General features: G+C 51.3%; 1 protein-coding gene across 1 annotated transcript; it reads right to left on the bottom strand.

The window, feature by feature from the left end:
- Window positions 1–6,581: 6,581 nt before the first annotated feature.
- On the bottom strand, window positions 6,582–8,510 carry ARL4D (ARF like GTPase 4D). Its single transcript, XM_081162523.1, has 2 exons — window positions 8,418–8,510; window positions 6,582–7,852 (listed from the first exon to the last, which is right to left on the bottom strand). Exon 2 carries the CDS (start codon window positions 7,755–7,757, stop codon window positions 7,155–7,157), a length of 603 nt encoding a protein of 200 aa, XP_081018649.1. The 5' UTR covers window positions 7,758–7,852; window positions 8,418–8,510; the 3' UTR covers window positions 6,582–7,154.
- Between the last annotated feature and the right edge of the window lie 14,941 nt (window positions 8,511–23,451).

Raw genomic sequence — 23,451 nt, 5'->3', positions numbered from 1 at the left:
ATAGGCCACCTAGTTAAGTAGGTGCAAACTCATGAGCAGATAATCCAGTTTGTGGATTATCCAGACCCTCTGCTGGCCTCCTTCCGCTCAGTATTACCTGCCTGAGCCCTCTCTCTGTTCCAGCACCTTTCAGTGGGGTGCAGGGTGGCTTGGGCAGAGGAACGCAGCAGGGCAGGGCAGATGGTGAAATCTCAGTCTATTGACACTATTGCTACAATCGCAGCAGTGTCGGGAAAGATCAGAAACTATTGGGTAATATCACATTAGGAATTTTCTGTGGATTCAGGTATCTGGGCTGATCATCAAATAGACAGTTAAATTGCTGTTTATAAAATGAAAACACCCTGAATGAAGCTAGGAAAATAGTCTGCTATTGGACCATTGAGAATCATAGTTTGATAAGATCTTTTTAGACAATTCAAGATATGCAAAGTCTTCAGCTATTCAGAAAACTTTAGGAAGGAGAGTACGAAGATCTGTCAGGTTTTTCAGTCCTTCCAGTCACCTACCCTCCTTCCAGGCTGCTGCAGTTTGATCTGTTTCTCTTCTGATTTCAGAAGAAAAGAAGAATGGTGGCCCTCCCGTTCTTTTAGCCATAATGCTCCTTCCTCCAGATATCTGGGACTGCATTGTCAATAGAAATAGGATGCGAACCACATATGTCATTTCAGAATTTCTGGTAGCCACATTTTTAAGTATTTTCACTTAACTCAATATATTAAACTTTTTTCATTTCAACACTTGAAAAAAGTATAAATGAGATGTTTTACTTTTTTTTTTTTGTACTAAGTCTTCAAACTCTGTTGTGTATTTTACAGTGTGTCTCAGTTCAGTTCAGCCACATATTCCCTGCTCAGTCACCACATGTGGCTGATGGCTGCCATACAGGGCCGAACAGGTCTAAATCTTGGGAGTCCCTTTCCAATACCTGACCCACACTGGGCTCCTCTGGGGTGGGAGGCAGAGAATGGGAATCTAGATGCAGCTTGACTATCCTGGGGTAACCTTGGGAGGAGCTGGGGGAGGGTAGTGGTAAATAGAATCTAGGGAGCGTCCCAGGTCAGGTAATTAATTACTAAGGAGGGAGGAATGAAACTGTGTCTATTAAACCTTAGACTCAGGTCTTTCCTCCTGAGTAGCAGGTAAGGGGAATAAAGTACTCCTAAATTCACGGTCCTTGAGTCCCTTGTTAATCAGAATACTTAATTAGCATTCTAAATCTGCTTCTTTTCCTCACCTCCTCCAGGAAGCCTTCCCAGATAAACTCTCCAACCTTACTTGATAGCTTCTTTCCCTAGTGCTGTCAGCATTTATAGACTAAAACCACTTCTTTATTGAAATGACACCCCAACCCTTCAACTCTTGAGTGGACATCCCACATTCCACAGATATGAGTTGAGCACCTACTATGTCCCCGCCACACACATTGGTGATGCAGTGGCAAACAAAATGGATGAGGGCTGATCTCTTAAAAAGCATAGCCTAGAGATGAAAGCAGACAGTAAACAAACTTAAAAACAAAACAAACCAGATAATTTCAGAGAATGATAAGATGAAGGGAGAAAGATCATTAAGGAGTTCCCCACGCTCACCTGGTGCTGAGAATCATAGAAAGTGAAACAGAAAAAGGAAAGAAGAGGGGAAAACAAAGAAACAACAAAAACAGAATAAACAAATAAATAAATAAAAGTGAAGCAGAAGAGACCGGATACTGTTTACTCAACCCCCTCACTTTACAGAAGGGTAAACTGAGGCCAGGAGACTAGGAATGGCTTTGTGGCTGACTTTCTGAGGTGCTGCCTGGTCAGGCTGGTGGCTCTTCTGTTCCTCCCCCATCAGACTGGAAGAGATCCAGAGAGTGAGTAGGCAGTTCTGCCCGCCCTCTCCCTAAGGACAGGAGTCAGCATCTGGAGTGAAAAGCGATGGATAATCTTGTAAAAGCAAATACAATCAAAAGCACAAAACCTCACTTTCAACAATCTTTAAAACCCAGCTGTCATTCCTACCCTCCCCCACCAATCTCTTCACCAAATCTACTGGGAGGGGTGGGAGGGGCGAAAGAGAGAAACCCTCCTGCCTCCCCACCTCCCACCACCCCATCTGAAGGGGCTTAGACCCCAGATTAGGCCAGGAGCTTGAATGAACTAATCAGAGGTGGAGCCACAAACACCCCGAGTGGCTAAGATATCTGACACTTCAGGCTTCTGCTTCCTGTTCCAGAAGTCCATGAGCTATAGCAGTTGGTGGGGGTCCCCACTAGAGGAGTCAGGGACCTCCCTGGGGGAGGTCCAGAGCTGCCTACCTCCCCCCTTCAGGTTCCAGGTCTGTTCCCCATGTTCCCTTCACAGCATGCACTCCTGTCTCAGCCCAACTCCCTCCCTGAGCCAAGTCCTGGGGATCTATTTTAGGAGTTGTTTCGCCCACTCTGCCTGCCGTCTGTGAGAAGTGGTGCTGAGGGAGTCCTCGTCACCTGCCCGCCTCCGCCATCAGCCGGGCAAGCCCCATGGGGCTCAATCCCCAAGCCCAGTAAATCAGCCCAGGCTCGCTCCCCATGCCTGCAAGACTTCTGCCAAGCTGCTGCTGGTTTTATTTCTTACCTCCACAAAAGCAAGAGTGCTACAGTGTCTACCCCACATAACACTAACATGCCCCTCAGTTCCAAGAGGCCTTAAAATCTGGGGATGCAGAGGGTTAAACTTCTCCCCACACCCAAATCCCCTCTACACACACACTTTGCACCATCTATGAAAACTTGAAATTATATATATATATATATACACACACACCCTTCGACAACCATTACACTTCCAGGAATTTCTCTTAAAGGGTATCTTCCCCCAAGTGTACAAAGAAATATGTGCAAGGAAGTTCATTACTGTGGACACTGTGGACTTAATTAATAAACGATGATGCACTCACACAATGGAATCTCATGTAGTCATCAAAAAGAATGAGGAAAATCCATTTGCCCTGACATTTAATAATGCCCAAGATATAAATGAGAAAAGCAGGCCCTGCTCTCGGGAGCACACCCGCCTTTCCGCCCCTCCCCTTCCCCCAGGCTCATTACCTTCGCCTTTCTCTCTCCTAAGCTCCAAGGGCCCTTCTCCTGCCTCTGTAACTTGTTTCCTGAGCCCATTTCTTCTCCAGCTCACTTCTTCTACCTCTGTGACTTTCTAAATAAACTCTCTCTTATAGTTTGAAGGGGAAAAAAAAAAGCCCTGGCCAGATAGCTTGGTTGGTTGGCGCACCGTGCTTTATACCAGAAGGGTTGCGGGTTCCATTCCAGCCAGGGCACATACCCAGCTTGCAGGCTCGACCCCAGTCGGGGCACATACGTTTGGGAGGCAATGTTTCTCTCACACCGATGTTTCTCTCTCTCTCTTCTCTCTCTCTCTACCTTCCTTCCTCTCTCTAAAATCAATAATAAATAAATAAACAAATATGTCCTGGAGTGAGAATTAAAGGAAATTTTTTAAGAAGAGAAATGCAAAACTGTATGACAATATGTCTTATATAATCCCATGTGTGTTATGTATCATAACTTTTATGTATATGCAAAGAAAAAATATCTGGAAAGTGATACATAAAAACCTGTTCAAATGTGTAGCTAGCTCTGAAGTTTACATTCTGGGGTTCTCCATTTTCAAAGTTTCTAAACTGCTTCCACAACAAAGATCAATTATTTTTGTAAGCAAGTGGGGGAGGCAGAGAAAAGTAAAAAAAAAATTTGAAAAAGGAAGGAAGGAAAACACCCTCCTCTGGCTATATCACACACCCACCCGCAGACTCCCCAGCCGTGGTCCAGCAGACGGCCTTGGAAATGATGTGTGGTCACAGACTGCTCACCCCTTACCCCGGTGCTGGTGCTGGCCGGGCCCCCCCACTGCCTGCGCTCAGCCCGCCCTCCCACTGGCCTCCCTCCAAAACCGCCTGTGCTGGAGAACAGGCTGTCCTGTGCGTCCTCGCTGCTTCAGTGGAATTCAGTGCTTCCCAGGCCCCAGTGCAGGCGCCCATCTCAAGGAATGACACATGGTCAGTGTGAAAGAAGGGTGGGGACTTCTGCACAGATTTGAGGCCAGGGCTGTAATGGGCTTCAGAGATAAAACTCCCACTCCTCAGGAAGGGGAGTGGGGGAGCGGAAAGCTGGCCCTTAGTCTAATTAAGGCGAGGAGGGAGGAAGGGAAGGGGAGGTCAGAGCTCTGAGATGCCGCTTGGCTTCTGTTGTCTGCACCAGGAGTACAAAAGCCAGCCTGGGAGGAAGGATCTGGATATACCACTAAGGAGTTGTGTGTCCTTGGGCAAGTCACTGCCCCCTCTGGGCCTTAAGGACTTCTTTCCTTCCTCTGATTTTTCTCTTCCTTAAGCAAGTGCAGCATAGGACTAGAGAGGGCATGGGAAGGGGACCACTGTTTTCTTGGCCCTCATGAGGAGGGGCTTGGGGAAGGGCAGGGCCCCCAAAGAAAGTGCCTTCCATCTGGATTTTACAGTCCAACTTGTGTGAGGAGGGGGGGCAGGTCAGAAGGGGGCCCCAACTCTGGGCCCACTGGTTTCCTTCAGCTTCACCTCACAGGCAGCCGACCCCTGCCCGTCACTCCTGGCCACCAGAGATCCTCTCCCTCAGCATCTCAGGGTCTCAAAGGAAGTCTATTTAATAAAAAAGCTGGAACAAGGGACCTACAACCCACCCCCAATCCTGATCCCACCCCCCACTCCAAAACATTGGCCTAAAAGCTCAACATGCAGAATGCCTAGGCAGGATGGACCACGGCAAGATTATTCCAAAGCTCCCCACCTACACCCAGCCAGAATGTAGCTTTCTAATTAGAATTCCTCAGTGCTCCCCTCTCCCCACAACCCCTTCAAAGTAGCTGGCTTCTCATTCTCACTTGCACCCCCCACCCCTACATGCAGTCCTCCACCACCACCACCCCAAGCTGGTCAGGCCAGAGAGGGAAGAGCTGGGACATTCACTGGTCTTCTGTGGACCATGGCCCCCAGGTCTGGAGCCTGCCCTGGGGCAGAAGACGGTCCTAACCAGATAGGGAGGGAGGCAGAGCCAGAACCAAAAGCCGGCACATTGGAGGCCTCTGTGCCCACATCCTTCTCCCAAACCCAGAGACCTCAGTCCTCCAGGTGACCAGAAATGGAGAAAACATTTGCCTTGGAGATTTCAAGGCAAAAGAGCAGAATTTGGGTGGAGTGGAGAAGAAAGATCTGCCAGCAGAACAGATCTTCTAGCCAGGTTCTCTCCAGCCTATTCCTGGACTGCAGAAGAGGACTCTGTTGTGAGGACTGGGAGCCATGAGTCACAGCATGTGTAGAGGGTAGCCAGGCAGCACAAGTCCCCAGCAGAACCAGCCCAGCAGCTCTGTCAAGTAGGCCCCAGCGCTGATGCACGCTGGCCACCCTTCCGGATCAATACACACTCACCCCTGTCCTGCCAGCAACCGGGGTGGGGGCTGGGGGGTAGCAAATCTAAACTGGCCCAGACTCAGCAGCAAAACTTGGCTCCTGCCAGCCCAGCTAGGAAGAAGCAATGCCTTAGGAAGGCTCCCCCCCACCCCCCCCAATAGTGTTGCCAGCACCTTCTCTCCCTTCCCAGGTCCTTTTATCTGGCAAGGAAGATCCCATGTTTGCACAAAGGCTGGGAGTGTGACTGGAGGGCTGGAGGCTGGAAAGAATTGTTCTGGGTGTTTACTCACTACTCTCACCTATTAGGAGGCTCTGTTCTGTTATCTCAGACACAGCCGGCGCTGATGCTGGTGAGGAGGGGCAAGGGCACTCAGGCGCTCTCAGTGTTAGCATTTTAGTCTTACTGTCACTGCTAACGTTAGTGGCCCTCCCCTTCCTCTCCCGGAGGGTTGGGGGTGGATGTCCGGCAGTCCTCACTCCCACCAGGCACTAACAGCTGCTACTACTGCCCCTCTCCTGGGAATAGCTATCATCCCCAGAGCCAGGAGACTAATGGCTTAGTCAGAGCCAGGCTGGCTCGATCTAGCCCAGGCGTCCCCAGCACCAGCCACTGCCATTGCTGCCAGTAAGCACAGTCAGCAGGCTGAGCACCCTGAGGTGGCTTTAGGCCAGAAAGGAATTACTTTCTGTTCTCACAGGATCCCCCCAAGGGGAAACAAACAAACAAAAAAACAGACCAACCATAGGACAGAACAGCTCTTTGAGGACTTACCTATATAGACCTAAGGCTGTGTCCCCAAGGGTAAAAACCTGGGAACAGCTCAGACCACCAAATCTTGAAGTTAAATCTTCAAGACCAGATGGTATCAGGGACAAGTAAGAGCCACAGGATAAGGGGAGAGGAGGAAAGTAAGAGAAAGGAGAAACACTCACCCACTCCACCCCACCCCCAGCAAAAAAAAACAAAAAACCCCTGCAGAGATTAGGCAATAGCTTGGGGGAGCAGTTCAACTCTAATTTTTAGAAGAGCGCTTGCTTGGCAAATTCAACTTCAAGATAAGGTGCTCTCACCACCCACCCCTAAACCCCACCCCTACCCATATAGAAATGTTGCACTGTCCCTAGGGCTAGGTAAGGAGAAAAGAAAATGCCAGACCAAGGTTAGATATAGTGTCATCAATCTTTAATAACTTATAGATAAATGCTAAAAAATAGTTAATACAGAGGACACACATAGCTTATAAAATGGCAGTGGATCTACAAATGTTGGGAGAGATTCTTGGCACTTTCACATAGACACAAAAATAAAGACTATTATGACTGACATCCCTAGAAAAGCAGTCTGGGGGATTGCGGGGGGGGGGGGGGGGAGGGCAGAGACAGTTCTCCATACCAAATGCATTCTCCAAGCAACTTTCCTTTGTCCCAAAATACATCTAATCAAAAAGCCAAAGAAAAACAAGAAACAAGGTCGAGGTAGATTTGCAGTTTATATTGAAGGCTCCTCAGTTCTGTAGCCCCCACATCTCCAGAGGTGAGGATGAGGGAGAGATATGAGTAGACAGCCCATCTCACATCCCCCTCCCCAATGCCACACCAAAGCAGGACACCCAGTGCGCTCCTCAGTCCTTCATTTAGGTGGGCAAGTCCTGCACCCTGGGGCCAAGTGAGGGGCCACAGGCTCCGCCTGGCTGTCCAAGTATACAGACCCCTACTAGTGAGGAGGGGGTGGCCTGGAGTCATCGTCGCTTCTTGCTTCCCCGGGCAGCTTTCTTCCTCTTGAGGATCATCTCATACAGGCGCTCAAGGCCTGGCTGCAGACCCGCCCCGTCCACGGCGCTGCAGCCCTGCACGTGGGTGAGAGTTGCAGCGGCCAGCTCTCGCACTGCCAGCCTCTTCTCCACCTCACCAGCGCTCAGGGCCCCAGGCTGGTCCTGCTTGTTGGCCAGCACCAACACGGGCACACCCTGGTTGTCTGAGGCCCGGCTGATTCGGTGCAGCTCCACCTTAGCCTCCTCCAGCCGCTCAGCCTCGGCAGCATCCACCACAAACACCAGCCCGTCTGTCCGGCGGGTGTAGGAGCGCCACAGGGGTCGCAACTTCTCCTGCCCACCGACATCCCACACTTGGAAAGTGGTGCCACGAGACCCTCCCAGGGGCACCCGGATCTTCTCCGTGTTGAAGCCTTTGGTGGGGACGCTCTGGACAAACTCCTTGAACTTGAGTCGGTAAAGGAGAGAGGTCTTTCCAGCTGAGTCCAGCCCTATGACCACGACATGCAGGGCCTGGAAATGGGGCAAGAAGGGGGTGCTGGGCGCCATCTCTGTCAAGTGGTTCCCCATGGTGAGCTCCAGCTAAGGTGCTGGTCTTGGGGCTCACAGTAGAGGCACGAAGGTGGCCTTGAAATTGCAGGCTCTGGGGACCACAGCTGGGTTATCTGAACAGGGAAAGGTCATGAGAGAAAATCGGACAAGAGGTTTAACAAACGTGAAATGTGCAACTTCTTGATCCTTTCCTAAACCAGCCTCCTTGTCACCCCCTTCCCTTTATTTTTAAAGAAGCTGCAGGTGTAATAAAGGCGTTCCCCTCTCCCTGGAGCCCTCACAAGGGGGATGAGATCTAGAGAAACCCCGAGGTCCCGGGACGCCTGGGGGGGGGGGGGGGCTGGATCCAGCGCCTCTTCTTCCGATTGTGATGCAGTAACGGACGCCGAGACCCCTATTCCCCAGGCGATAATCCTCCCGGGAAGGGGCAGGTCGAACAGCGCCCCCAAATTAAGAGTTAGGGTGCGGGCGCTGAGACGCGAGACTGAGGCCCGCTCGCACCCTCCCCGTCCCCAGGCGGCTGACACGCCCTCCTTACGCCGCGACCCCCTCCTCACACCGAGACCCCTTCCCCGCCGCCTCGCGACGCTCCCCAGCCAGCCTTCCTCTGATCGCCGACTCCCGCTCCCCAGGCCCCGCAGCGGGGCGGCCGCGGCCGGGCCCGCACAGCGCCTTTACCTCTCCCGGCCACGCTCCGGGCCGGCACCCGACGCCGCGCCACCTCCGCGCCTGCCTCCCGCGAGCGGCCGCTGCGCTGCGGCGCCGGGACTCGCCTTAAAACCCGCGGGTGACGTCACGGCGCGCGTGCCAATCAGCAGCCTCGCGGCGGCGGAGCGGGGGCGTGGAAAAAGCGCCCCGCAGCCCGGACCGCTCTGCATCTGTTCGATCCGTGACCGTTTTAATTGATTTTTTTCTAATATTCGGTATTAAACTCGGGAGTGAGCAGGGTAGATGGTGTGAGGGGCAGCGCTGAACTCGTGTGAAAAGTAAAGAACTTAATATTCCGCTGCACCCCCTCCCCCAGAGTTTTCCACCCACGTATAAAATCCCACCACCAGCCTCTTTTCCAGGGCTGCTGACCAGTCTTCCTCCTCTATCTTTGCTAATGCAATATTCGAACTGTGTCACCTGGAACCCCATAAAACAGTCTAAATCCATCGCCCTTACTGATTCTCGCAATAGTCCTAGAGGTAGAAACTGGTGCTGCTGCTGCATTTTGCAGGCGAAGCTCAAAAGGGTTCAATGACTGGTCCGAGGTCACACACAGCTAGTAAGAGGCTGAGCAAGAACCTGCCTGAATCCATTGTCTGGGCTCCTGACCCCTGAACTATCCATCTTCTCTCATCAAGGAGGCTGTAGGGTCAAACATCCCCAGCAAACAAAACCTAAATCGCTGGTCAGAGTGCTGGCCAGCCACAGACCCCTCAAGGGCCTCCCTTGTTCAAATAGATAAAGACAGGATTCTTTTTCACAGGGTGGACATTTGTTGACCTCATTCACACTGTGTGCTCTGCATGAGCCAGAGAGACCATGGGGATATAGAGGATGTTCAGGCCACAGGGTCTGGCCTCAGTGGGCTTACACTACTGAGAGAGACAAGACTGACCACTGACAGACAGGTGGGGACGAAAGGGGGTTCTACCAAAAGTAACCTCACAGGGTGATCTGACCATAAAGTCCAGTTCCTAACTGGGCAGGTCATGGTGAGCAGTCACACCCCAGGTATATAACTTTTTAGTAAAATGTTTGTCTTTCCCTTAAGCAAGCCTTGTCCAATGTTTGTGCATCTAGATTAATACACCTTTGACAAAAGCTTAACTACCCTCAGGGAAGCACAGAATCTTGTTAGCTATCCTGTAACCCAGCTATTTTAAACTTTCTTCATCTCATGGCACACATAAATTAATTACTAAAATTCTGCAGCACATCAAAAAATATATTTTTTGTCATTCTAAAAAAAAAGGTGCCTGGCCAGGCGTGGCCCAGCGGTTGAGCATCGGCCTAGGATCCAGGAGATCGTGCTTCAATTCCCGGTCAGGGCACATGCCCAGGTTGTGGGCTTGATCCCCAGTTGAGGGTGTGCAGGAGGCAGCCAATCAATGATGGCTCTTTCATCATTGATGTTTCTCTCTCTCTCTCCCCTCCTTCCTATCTCTGAAATCAATAAAGATATATATATTTTTTAAATTCTTGTGGCACACCAGAGTGCCTGCTGCAGCACACTGGTTGAAAATCGCTGCTATAATCCAATCCCCATCTTGCTTTCTCCTGCCCTCATGTACTCTTTCTTACTTTCCTGCTTAATTTTATTTATTTACAGTGGTACCTCGGTTTTCAAACGTCTCCCTTGACAAACATTTCACGCTGTAAACCCAGAAGGAAATGCTTTGGTTTTCAAACACCCCTGGAAAGTGGATCATGGCACACGGCTTCTGCTGAGGACAAGATCCTGAGGCCTGGCTGTCGGCTGTGGATCCCTCGGTTTTCGAACGTTTCCTAACTTGAATGGTCTTCCGGAATGGATCACATTCGAAAACCGAGGTACCACTGTATTTACTTACTTACTTATTTATTGTAGTTGTTAATTCTCACTGAGGATATTTTTTCCATTGAATTTTTTTTAGAGAGAGTGGAAGGGAGGGGGAGAGAGAAACATCAAAGGCAGGATGGAACCTGCAACCCAGGTACGTGCCCTTGATGAGGAGTCAAACCCGAGGCCCTTCAGTTCGCTTGCAACTCTAACCACGAAGCAACACCAGCCAAGGTTTCCCTGCTTAATTTTATTCTATTTTTTAAAAATATGTTTTTATTGATTTCAGAGAGAGGAAGGGAGAGGGAGAGAGAGTTAGAAACATCAATGATGAGAGAGAATCATCGATGGGCTGCCTCCTGCATGCCCCCCACTGGGGATCAAGCCTGAAACCCAGGCATGTGCCCTGACCAGGAATCGAACCATGGCCTCCTGGTTCATGGGTCAATGCTCCACCACTGAGCACACCAGCCGGGCCCTGCTTAATTTTAAATGCATAAAAGAAACTTCGAAATTGTCATTCTCTGGAGCATTTGAGATCTTGCTTCCCAGCAATTGTCATCAGTTTTGGCTTACAAACTTTTTTTAAAAACATTTCTACTGATTTTTAAAAAATATTTTCTATTGATTTTTAAAAAGAGAGAAAGGGAGAGGGAGAGAGAGAAAAAACAACAGCATTGACGCTCCTTCACACCCCCCACCGGGAACTGAGCTGGAAACCAGGCATGTGCTCTGACCAGGAATGGAACTGGCAGCCATTTGGTGCACTGGACGACACCCAACCGAGTCACACTGGCCAGGACTCAAATAAACTCATAAAAATTCTCTACAGGTTTGAATGTTTCATCAATCACAGGGAACACAGTGACAGTACAGGACAGTGTATGTATTGGGCCTTTGTAAACCGTGACTAGTAGAACTTCAGAGAAGGGAGGCAGAGTGTCAAATGAAAGCTTCTGGAAAGGTTTCTAGGAGTTCATTAGCCCTGTGTAGGATTATTAAGAGGGGCTCAGAACTGGGCAGCACCTCCCCAGCCATTGCAGGCTGATACAATCTGGGCATCCCTAAAGAGGGCGTGTCACAAAGGGGCAGTGTGACCAAAAGGATCACAGCAAAAGGAGGACCGTGATGACAAGGAGGAGAGGAGCAAAAGAGAATAAAATTTTAAATCTACTATCTCCATTTTTACAAGGTGGCTGGGTTCTTGGTTTATTATGTACTTCAACATCAACCTTTTCAAGGCTATATCTGAGGGGGATTGGAAAAAGGGGAGGGTCAGTTTTTGTCAGACAGGAAGGCCTAGCCCTTCCTGCCACTAGTTCCCCATCTGTTTAGCACCAGCCTGCCCTGACACCTCCTTCTACCCCTCCCTGCCACAAAGTCAGCCACTTGGTTACCTCCAAGATGCTGGAAGCTCCTTGAATCCCTGATGAGATTAAGACCTTAGGAAATGAGTTTATTACACCCCCATTTTGGGGGGTGGCAGATGGTTGCAGGAGCAAAGGAACAGAGGTGGAGCTGAGCACAGTGAGTTAGGAGGGGGGAAGACAGAGCAAGCCAAGAGGTAGGTGACTGCTACCCCAGTGAATGACCACTGCGTGCCAGGCTCTGGTCTAGGAGCTTGGAATACTTTTCCTTTTTTAATACACAACCCAAGAAGTATGGTTATTCTAAAAAGAAGAAATCAGTGCTGGCCAGTGTCGTTCGGTGGTTAGAGCATCTGTCTAAGCAGGTTTGATTCCTGGTCAAGGGCATGACGTATACTTGGGTCATCACAGGTTCTATCCCAGACCCCAGTCAGGGTGAGTGCAGGAAGCAACCAATTGATGTGACACATGAATGTTTCTCTCTCTCTCTCTTCCTCCCCCTCCCACTCTCTCTAAAAATCAATGGAAAAAAATATCCTCCAGTGAGGAGTAACAAAAAATAAAATAAATAAATAAAATAAAAGGAAGAAACCAAAGCACAGAAAGGTTAGGTAATTTACCCAAGGTTATCCAGCAAGAAATTGTCCAAGCGTGGCTTTGAACAAATGTTTCAGTGGCTATGAAACCAAAAAACACACAGAAACAGAGAACTGAAAACATACAGATTGTCTTGTGTTTCTTCAACAATCTTTGAAACTTCTTTAACATTTCTCCTATATCTCCTGGGCCTCACACCCAAGAAGAAAATTGTCACTTGATTATCTGATAAAGGATGTGAAACTGGCAATCCCACCCCACCCTTCACCTTTCGTGTTTGCCACAGAAGGTGTTGATGAACAAATAGGAAGGAGAAGGTGGGGCAAGGGAGGGAGGAAGGAAGGGACCCAGCTTGTCGGGGCAGCACCAGGTTGTGGGTCTACCCCGATCATGTCTCCTTTAGATGGGAACTCCAGTCCGCACCCCTAGCTCTGGCCTCAGGAAACCTCCTCCATTAACGATCATTTGCTTTCCTGGCCTTCTTACCTCTACAGCCATTTCTCTCCACAAGATCACAGCCCAGGACCTAGTGTACTGGGGGATTCGCTACAGAAAACATTCATTTTTTTTTTTTGGCCTGAGTCAGGGGCTGCTCTGTGGGAAACATTCAAACATTTGTACATTGAACATTCATATTTGGAGTGTCTGCTGCATGCAAGGCTCCACTCTAGGTTCTGAGCATGCAGCCCCGAGTGAGATGGACAAGGATCTGTGCCCGCGGAGTGTGTATTACGGTGGGGAATGGGAGAGACAGGCAGTGGATAAAGAAGCTAATTTCACATAGTGATACATGCAGTCAAGGAAAATTAAGCAAACACGTGCTGGAGAGTGATGGGGGAAGGAAACTACTTTAGATTGAGGGGGTACTGAGGAAGCCCTCTCCAATTGGTAGCATTAGAACCAAGGTTTAAGTGATGAGTCAAGTGAGCATTCTAGACAGGACAGACTAGCTGGGACCTTCTGCTTCCCCCTAGTGGCTCCCCCACCTGGATCAGATTCCAGCTGCTGTGTCACTGCTTTTCCTCAGAGCTGTCTCCCCCCCAAGACTAAGCCCTGAGCCCTAGAGCTGGGTTTTTTCATCTAGAGCTCTGTAGTACCTAGCACCGTGCCTGGCACACTAGGCAGTCAGGAAATCTTGCAGGAATTCATGTATGCATGAGGGAATGATTAAATGTACTAGGGGGTTCCCCGAGTATGGGAACCAAACATCCACCCCCAGCCTGGGACTTTCTTCGTCTGGGGTCCTTGAGCCCTTGGGGATCCTGTTGATACTGAGTTGAGCATTCTTGACAAGGACTGAGTAGCATTGAACTCACAGGCCTTTACTGGGGAGGAGTGGCTTCTTGGAGGAGAAAAACAGGCTAGGGGGAGGGATGACACCGGAGCGGCCAGCCTCAAAGCCTGGCAGGCTGAAACCCTGGGCTGAGAGTCATCATGAGTTCTGTCCCTCACTAGTAGAGTGGCTTGGAAAAGCCACTTTCCCCCTGGGAGCCTCAGTTTCCTCAGCATGTGATGAGGGGCTTCATGATTCCAGGTGCCTTCCCCATGACAGTCCATGCTCTAGAGTAGGGGAGGGAAGTGAGTGGATGGAGCCCCGCTAAGAAGTGGCTAAGGACATCCTTTAATATTTTTTATTTATTTATTTTTGAGAGAAACGTCAATGCAAGAAAGAAACCAATCAAACCTGGGCATGTGCCCTGACCAGGAATTGAACTGGTGACCTTTCGGAGCACGGGATGACGCTGAACCAGCTGAGCCACACCGGCCAGGGCACTGAGGACATCATTTTCTCTGAAACATAGTATCCTAACCAAGTACTTGTCTGAGTGCACAAATGAAAGGAGGAGACAGTGGGGTAGGGTAGTGGATTCCAAGGAGCAGCTGTTAGCCTGGGAATCACAAAGACCCATTTTTCAAATCCCAGCTTTGTTTCCTCAATAATAAAATGGGGAAAATCATAACATACCTCTGGAATGAGTGTGTGTGTGTGTGCGCGCGCGCGCGCGGGGAGGGGAGGGGGTGGGCGGGGAATGTGGAAGGGCCCCATAGGTACCCTTCTCCCCTACCAACGGCCCTTTCAAAGGCAGTCCTTCCAAAACCAAGTCCCAGAGCCCAGCCAAGGGCTGGAAAGCAGCAGATGCTGCCCCCTGCTGGATATGCTTGCCACTGCTTGATTCCTGAAGAAAAGTGGAGCAGTAGGTTAAGTTGTACAGGTTCCTTTGCCTCTTCTGGAGTCCTTTCAGACAGGACCTTTCGTACAGTTTAGGGTTGGAAATGGCAATTCCACCCTCTTCAAGTTTTTTGTGGACGTGAGATCATATTTGAATGAACATTATTTGAGCATAAAATCTAATTTCAATTATATTTCTCATACTTTTTTAAAAACTTATCTTTATTGTTCAAAGTATTACATGCTCCCTTTTCCCCCTTGATCCCCTCCACCCCACCTGACCCCCCATCTCCTACTTTTACTGAGAGCCTAAAAACAGGGGCAGGGGAGGCTGAGGCAGGAGGAGGCTGCAGGGAAGGAAGGTTATGAAGAACTCAGTTGCTGCCATGTTGCAGTGTTTGTGGGGAAAGATCCAGGTGGGGAATGGTGTCCAGTATCCATTTGCATAGGAGCCTGGTGCTCAGGGTTGGCCCTGGCTGGAGAAGGGGACTTGGGTGATCAGCAAGGAACCACAACAAGGAGTCCCAAAAGGATGGTAACACCTGGGGAGCAATGATGGGGGAGAAGGGACAACCAAATTAGAGAGAAGCAGAGGCATGAGGTGGGGGAGAGCCATGACCACACTCTGAACGGAACATGATGACTGGCCAGTTATGGAAGCTGATGGGCTCCTTGGAGCATTCACAACAGGAGCTAATCCCCAGTGACCTTAACAGTCTGATTTAGTCTTTATTATTTGAGATTTCTCTACCAACTCACCAACGTTGTCTTGCATGCATTGAGAGAGTGTGTAGCTTCAAATAGTGGTTCCCAAATTTGTGAGTACATCAGAATCATCTGGAGGGCTTGATAAAACACAGATTGCTGGGCCCCATTTCCAGAATACCTGTCAACCAATCAGTCACAGGTGGAGAATGTGCATTTCTAACAAGTTCTCAGGTGATACTGATGCTGCTGGCCCCGAGACCACATTATGAGGACTACTGGCTGGGAAGAGGAGTTCCAGCCGTGACTTTGACATTTTCCATTGAGCACTTGTGCAAATTACTTATCTTTCCCAGCCTCAATATCTTCATCTGTAAAGTCGGATGATCATACTTATCTCACAGGGTTATTATGAGAATAAAATAAGTGAGGTATTCAGCAAAGGGCTTGCCATATACAAGTCCTCTACACCTGGTAGCTATTATGATGATAGTAAATTAGTGTATTTCAACCAAAACAAAAAACACTGGCTGAGGAAGCCAGTTGTGGAATATCTTCATCAGATAACATACAAAATGACTAGTACAGGTTGACCATCCACTGCCATTTCTTTTCCAATGTATGTGACTCAAAGCATTGCTACTCAATCTTTAATGTGCTCATAAACCCCCTGTGGACCTTATAAAATGCAGATTCTAATTTAGTGGGTGTTATGGACTGAATGGGTCCCACCAAAGTTCTGCAGCCAGCCCAGCTGAGAGGACAAGAATGAGTGAGGGGGGGGGATGGGAAATATTATATCTGTGTAGTTATTACTTAATTTCGTATGTCAGCTGAAGATGGATTCGAGGCACCATTAGGTCTCCCATCTTCTCAGTTGGCGCCTTCTGGCTCAATTAACCTTTCCTTTCTCCCAACTCCGACGTTTTGAGTTTTGGCCTTTGGAAGTGTTAAGACTCTGGCTGGGGTGAGCGGGCCGAGGGGGTCTGGCTCGCTCACCAAAGTCACGAGAAGCCGGTGCACGAATCAGAACGTTCAATCACGACTTTAGAGCAGGAGCTGCTCCTTTGCAACGACGGAGCCCGCATGTCTGCAACCGAAGGAAGGCACCTCCTCCCTCCAAGGATCAAAATACCTGAGAAACTGAATCAGCGAGCACGACAAGATGGCCCGATAAACGTGGCAGCGAGCAGAAAGGGAACCAACGAAACGCCGAGAAACGCAGAGGGTCGTCATCATTACCACCAGCCGGGAGGTGTGCTACTCGCTTTCCACACGCACAAATCGCATTACTTAATACTTATTTATTCATTAACCCAACAACACCCCCCCGAAAACAGTAAGCGTCTAGTAATATGCCAGGCCCTGATCTGAGCCCTGGAGGTATAAACGTGGACAAGAGAGAAAAAGATCCCTGCTCCGGAGCTTACCGGCTATTAGGCTAAAAGGCAGCAGACAAGTAAGTGTACGCGATATTGGGTGCCATGGAGTACAATGTGCCAGGCAGCGGAGAACAGGGGCCCTGGGTGGGTGAGGGAAGGCTGAGCACAGGGCTGCACGCCAGCCGCTAAGGTTCCCGTTTTCCGGATGGAGACGAAGAGGCTAAGCTGCGGAGAGAGAAGTGACCTGCCTGAGCCCTTTTCCCTCGCGCTTGGTTCCTGCAGGCACAGGGTATGCCGGCCGTGTCTCGTTATTCCTAATAATGACGTCTATTAATTTCTCAAGTCATTCTCTCCGATTTACAGATGACCTGTCGCAGGCAGAGGGTGAAGCGAGGAGGCCGAGTCCAGTACCAGGCCACGGGGTTCCTGAGGTTCACGGGGGTCAGGGCCCAGGTCTTCCAAGTCTGCGCTCCTAGCGGCCCCCCCAGACGGCGGCTTGGTTCCTGTCTCCGCAGGCACAGGGCTTGTGCGGCAGGCTCAGCAACACTTGTTCCTCCTAGTGAGCTGGACACACAAACAAGAACATTTTCTTTCTTTTGGTGCCTTTTTCTAGGCCCCGCGCTCTCGGCTTCATGGGCGGATCTGGCCTCTTCCCCTAACCATGTGTGTGGTTTGGGGCAAGTTGCTTGACCTCTCGGTCTCAGCTACCCCACCTGTTAGGTCACCTTTGCAAGTGTGACGCGAGGCAAGCACTTAGCACAAAGCCTGGCCCGACCGATAATTCTTTCCTATTTGCAACGCAATGCAATGCAATACGGGCTCATCCGTTTCAGTGCCACAGCCAAATTCCTTTCAGTGCCACAGCCGACACTGAAACTTCCCCGGAACCTGGTCGGCACACTAGGATGCACACTGTAGACGACTAAGCCAAGGTGGCCTCATGAGCTCCGTGTAGGCTCCCTCAATCCCCCAAGGTGGGCATTAAGGTTCCCGCTTCTCCTATGGGGACACTAAGGCTGGGGAGGCGAAGGAGTTTGCTCAAGCCCCCCGCCGACAGGGTGGAGCGGGCTCCTGAGGCCCAGGGAGGGAGTCGGCCCTGGCGGGGCCGGACCTCCGCTACCAGCTTTTTTCTCTGCAGCCCCCGCCAGGCGACCCCGGACGGGCGCTTCCCGGCCGAGTCCTGGGCCTGGACCGAGCGAGTCCCGGGGCACCCCCTGTGTCTTCACAGCGACGACCCGAGGGCTTCCTTGGGAACTAGGACCCCCCTGTTCCAACTCCGGTCTACCGACCGCTCGGTTGGGAGGCGCCCAGATTCCCTCGGTTCCGTCATTTCGCGAGAACCGGCAGCGACGAGGAGCTCGTCCGCAGCCCAGTTTCCGCTCATGCGCGCAGAGGTCGTTCCAAGGGGGGGGGGGGGGGGACGGACCCGCGCCGGTAGGCCTGCCCGCGTGGGAAAGGCGGGGCATGCAAATTAGGGTCGGCCCGTTAGCCACCGTGCCAAGCGGATATAAAAATTCACTGAAAAACGTAGGGAATTGAAAAGAAATCCTCACGGGGTCTAATGTATTCTACACATGTGTCAAGATGCTGTGGCGATGAGGCTTCGCTTGATGGTGCCACTGCTCACCGTGACTGAAATATGGGTGGCAGGAGCAGGGTGCCGGGTAGGCGCAAGCAACGGGCATCGCTTCTCGGCCTTTTGGCTAAGATCAAGTGTAGTATCTGTTCTTATCAGTTTAATATCTGATACGTCCTCTATCCGAGGACATTATATTAAATGTATTTTTGGAGCAGGGAGATGGAATAGGAGCTTGCTCCGTCCACTCCGCGCATCGACCCGGTATTGCAGTACCTCCGGGAACGGTGCACCCCCTCGGGGGAAATAACTGTGGTTTGAAAGGAAAGATAATCGTGGGTTACTTCGGCTGTGTCCTTCATGGTCTGCTTTGGGACCGAGCCACCACTAGATCTCAGCTACTAGGTTGTGGTAGTAAAACGGCCTTCCTTAACTTTTACGCCCGAGTGTTTCCGAGGAGCGGCTTTTCGTAACTATCTCCAAGGACTACTTTCACGTTACAAGCCTAACTTGCTCTTCGCTTAACTTGTTTGCCTTGCCCTTGGCTGCCTGAAACTGGACTGGACGCCCCTCGTCCTCTGCTGGGGACTAGAGACGGCTGGGCACCCTTCCTGCTCCCACGCCGCGTCCAACCCGGGGCGCCTGACAACCAGGAGATGGGGGAACCAAAGCGGTGAGCAGAAGACCGTTTCATACACACAGGCCTGAACAGAGAGCATGGGACGGGAAGGCCTGAAAGGTCATGTCAGGTGCAGGCTACGTGATGATTATGGGTGTCCCTAAATGACTTGGCAGCTGGCAGAAAAATGAAGCCAGGTAAAGTGGGATGGGAAGCAGCAGTGCCCAGCATGGGAGGGAGAGTGCCTTCCCGACACTATAAAACGGGTGTTCTCTCTCTTTTACAGGTGAGGTGGAAGTGCCTTTCCATAGAGGGCGCTTGTAAAGAGATGCCTGCATATGCTTGGCGCTTCCACGAGGAAATGTAGCTTCCCGAGGACGCTAATTAGAGAGGTGTTATCATTATCCCCATTCTACAGTTTAAAAAGCCCGAGGCCCCGCGCGGTGAACAAACTGCCTAAATCCGGACTTTGCTTCACATTAGCTGTGTGACCTTAGGCAAATTGCTTAGCTTCTGTGAGCTTCGGTCTGTAACAGTGCTGTCCACTAGAAATGTGAGTCGCATATGTAATTCGTGATTTTCTAGTAGCCACATTAAAATATAAGATAAAGATAAATCGGTGAAATTAAGCCATTTTATTTAACTCGTATCTAAAATATTGCTTAAATATGTAATCAATATAAAATTTGAGATATTTTACATATCTTTTACCAAGTCTTCAAAATCCCACGTGTACTTTACACTTACGGCACATCTCGACACGGACTAATCACATTTCCAGTGCTCGGTGGCCCCATGTGGCTGTCGGCCGCGACAGCGCAGGCCAATAGAATGGGGATGGTGGTAACAAGGTGGGCATGAGGCACTTGCCTCAATTGACGGGGGGGTGGAGGTGGGGGGGTGGGATTTAAAAAAAGGGAACACCAAAAAACCCTGGTCATCAAGATAAATATAGTATCATCAAGGTAAGGTGAATTGTATTAAAATAGTACTTATCTTGATTACGGAAGGATTTTTTGTGTGGACACTCCACTAAAGCCGCGGCTCCCCCCCCCCCCCCCCCCCCCGCTCCCCCTCCCCTCAAGGCGAGTGCTTCACTGGCCTCACCCTAGTCCTGGCCCTACAATAATGATTGATATTGATGATGATGATGATGATGGTGGTGGTGATTAGAAGAAGGAGACCACGACGATGACTCCCTCTTAGGGGTGTAGAGTGAATTAAATAAGGTAATACAGGTACAGCGCTCGGCCCAGGGGGCTGGCACTGGGAAGGGCTCAGACAACAGCTGCGATCAGGCCGCTCAGGGTGAAATGACCGATTGGGTTTCAGTCTCAAATCCGTGATACCTTCTAGCTTTTCTGAGGTCCAACGAAAGAACTAGAAACTCCCCAACTACACAGAAGTTCTGTTAGAGAGGAGGATGGGAAAGGTAAATGCTGACTGGGCAGCCGGCCGTCTCTGCCACAGAGGGAAAACTGGAGGAACTGGGTGGGGCGGGGGCTGAGGGGTCCGGCGGTCCGGGGGTCCGGGGCGGGCACTTACTTAACGTATTGACTGGCCTTGATGCCCAGAGCATCCCCGGCAGTCACCTCTCTCCTCCCTGGTGTCCTGCCACTCCTGGCCAGATCCCCCACCTTCCTCCCTGGTTGGGGCCAGTAGCCTCCTAATTGCTGCTGCTCTGAATCAGTCTGACCCGGGCACAGGTTAGTCACTCAAACGTTTACTGAGCACCTACTGTATGCCCGGCACTGGGCTAGCGCTGGGATCCAGAGATAAGCACTGATGAGGTCACCGCCCTCAATGATCTTCGATTTCAGTGGGGGAGGTAAAGGATTGCCCCAAAGGGTGGTGAGTGGTGTACCTGAAGTGAATTGCGGGGCCGGATGAAATACATAGGTGAGGAAGCGGGGAAGGGCAACGACGTCGCCGGCGGAGGGAGCTTGATGTGCGGGGCCCGGGATTTGCTTCATTCACAGAAGCACCGCGAGACGCGGGCGCTGGAGCTGGAGACGACCCCTCCAGCTGCCCTGCCCTGCCCTGCCCTGCCCTGCCCTGCCCTGCCCGGGGCTTCCCGTCCGGCACGCGCCTCCCCCCTTCCCACTGTCTGCCCCCAGCCTTCCGGGAAAGCCCCCCTCCAGACCTTGCGCTCCCGCGACTCAGGACGAGCCCCTCACGCGACGGGACAGGTTCGGAGCTCGTCTTTCCGCGGGGCGGACGACCGAGTTGCACACAACACAGACAGTCCGGGCGTTTCTAGCGACTGGTCTTTCTTCAGGAAGACGCTCTGCCAGCAGCCCCTTTCTACAGGCCTCTCTTGCCGCCCAGCCCTGACCCCCGCAGGTCCCGTCCTTTCTCTCCGGTTGTACGAACGAGGAGCTGGACCGCCCGGCCGCGGTTCAGAGGCTGCGCGAGGGAAGAGGCAGCCCGCCGGAGCCACGCCTCCCGGGCGCGGAAGGGCGGGCATACAAATTAGAAATGGCGTTTCCCCCGCGAAGGATGGTGCAACGAGAGACGTACAATTTCTCTTTTAAAATATAGAGAATTTTAAAAGTCGGCACGAGAGCCTTATCATCTGGTGGCTGGTACGGTTCTGCCAAGGAAGCAAAGGGAGCGAGAGCTCGACTGCCGAAGACCTCGCTCACCATGAGTGTAATGTGGGTGGCCGGGGGAGGGCGGCGGCGAGGGGGCGGGCCGGTGGCATCGCTTCTCGGCCTTTTGGCTAAGATCAAGTGTAGTATCTGTTCTTATCAGTTTAATATCTGATACGTCCTCTATCCGAGGACAATATATTAAATGGATTTTTGGAGCTGGGAGATGGAATAGGAGCTTGCTCCGTCCACTCCGCGCATCGACCCGGTATTGCAGTACCTCCGGGAACGGTGCACCCCCTCGGGGGACTACGACTGCTGGTTTGCAAGAGTAGAATTGCCTGGTCGTGGTGCTTTTTCGTGTCTCGCGCGCAGAGTGGCCTCGTCCTCTCCGGCGTGGAAACTGATGACCCTACGCGGGTGTCAAGGGGGGCGCGTGGGCAGGCCCCAGTGCCCAGCTTTGCGACGGAAAGGTGTTCCGTTCCGGTTCACGCAGCCCGGGCGATCCCCTTCCCAGAACGCATGGCGCCCGGGACCAAGGCGGCCGGCCCAAACAACGCGGACTCGGACGCGAGCAGAGACGTCCTGATCCGCGAGGCGCGGGGCTAGGGATGCGGGTGGCTGACGGAGCCGTGGTCATCGCGACCTGTGGGGCGCTGGCTGAGCGGGTAGGAGGCACGGTCTCCTTCACTGAACGGTTGTCGAGCGTGTGCAGTACGAGCGGGACGGTGAGGGGACCGGAGCAGTGAGCAAAACCAAGTTCTTGCTTTCAGGGCCTCCAACCGTGAGAGCTGCCACCGCGTCAGCTCTTCCTTCGCAGTCAAGTCCCGGGCGGCGCCCCTCCTCTACCATCTGGGCGCTGCCGGACCCCGCACGCCGGAACGTGGGGCCCCCCAGCCGGGTTTGGGACCAGCGCGCGCGGAGGCGGCGGGGAGCCTGGAGTCCGCGCGAGAGGCCGCGGCTCCTGGGGTGAGGGTGGGGACAAAAGGCGGGGCATGCAGATCAGAAATGGCTGTTCTGCGCGGGAACAACCAGGGGTACAGGATTTCTGGGTTAAAATGTAGAGCACAAAAATCTGCACGAGAGTCTGTTGATACCCACAGTACTGTGGGCGACGCAAAGAAATCAGATACGGAGTGAGGGTTAGGGTTCTCGCCGTGCCTTGAATGTGCGTGACACCAGGAGGGGGACGGCGAGGGGGGAGGGCACCGGCATCGCTTCTCGGCCTTTTGGCTAAGATCAAGTGTAGTATCTGTTCTTATCAGTTTAATATCTGATACGTCCTCTATCCGAGGACAACATATTAAGCGGATTTTTGGAGCTGGGAGATGGAATAGGGGCTTGCTCCGTCCACTCCGCGCATCGGCCCGGTATTGCAGTGTCTCCGGGAACGGTGCACCCCGTCGGGGGTAACCAGTCGTTGTTCAATGTCAGCTGCTACTCGGGAAGCTGCTCCTCTCTTTCTCCTCTGAACCGGCCAGGCGGGGCTTTATCTGTGCGGCCGGGAGGGTTTCTCTGGGCCAGAAAACACATGTTCGCCTTCCGGGGAAGGGGCTTTGGCTCTGGGGGCCTGTGCGCTTAGGCCTCACAGCTACTACTGGGGGGCTGGGACAAACACACACGGGCGCTCGTCAGTTTTATTGGGGTGACAACAGTTACTATGTACACATAGGTTTCAGGTGTGACTTTCTATGTTACAAGACCTACGTATTGCTCTGTGCTCCCACCAGCCCATACACGGGCGTCCTGAAAAGGGGCAGTTAGTTCATCACACGCAGCTGCAGCTCAGTTTGGACCTTATTTCATAGGGAAAGCAGGCAAATGAACTGATCAGACCCGTGTGTCAGGAAAAAAGTTGTTCTAGAAGCATACAAATATGGGGCTCTTGGCCTTCCAGTAACACGAGACTGAAAGTTATAAGGATAAAAATGATTATTGGCATTTACAATAGCCACGTTATTTAAACAGCAGAATATTCAGCTATATTAAAAAGAAATTTTGCCATTTTGGGCATGAATGAGCTAAAGGGTCTTATGCTAAGTGAAATGCTCCAGACAGAGAAAAACTGTATGATCTGTATGTTTGTTTTAATCTGCTTGTTTCCTTTTGTAATTTATTTTAGAGAGGGAGAAACAGATTTGTTGTTTTGTAATTAGCTAGTTATTAATAGAAAAG

This window comes from Miniopterus schreibersii (assembly GCF_964146895.1).
Source record: "Miniopterus schreibersii genome assembly, chromosome: 16".
Lineage (NCBI taxonomy): Eukaryota > Metazoa > Chordata > Mammalia > Chiroptera > Miniopteridae > Miniopterus > Miniopterus schreibersii.
The sequence above is the reverse complement of the archived record's forward strand: the minus strand, read 5'-3'. Positions and strand labels throughout refer to the sequence as shown.

Bases quoted from the DNA above. Each gene is read 5' to 3' on its own strand.
- ARL4D (XM_081162523.1), bottom strand. From the start codon at position 7,757: ATGGGGAACCACTTGACAGAGATGGCGCCCAGCACCCCCTTCTTGCCC.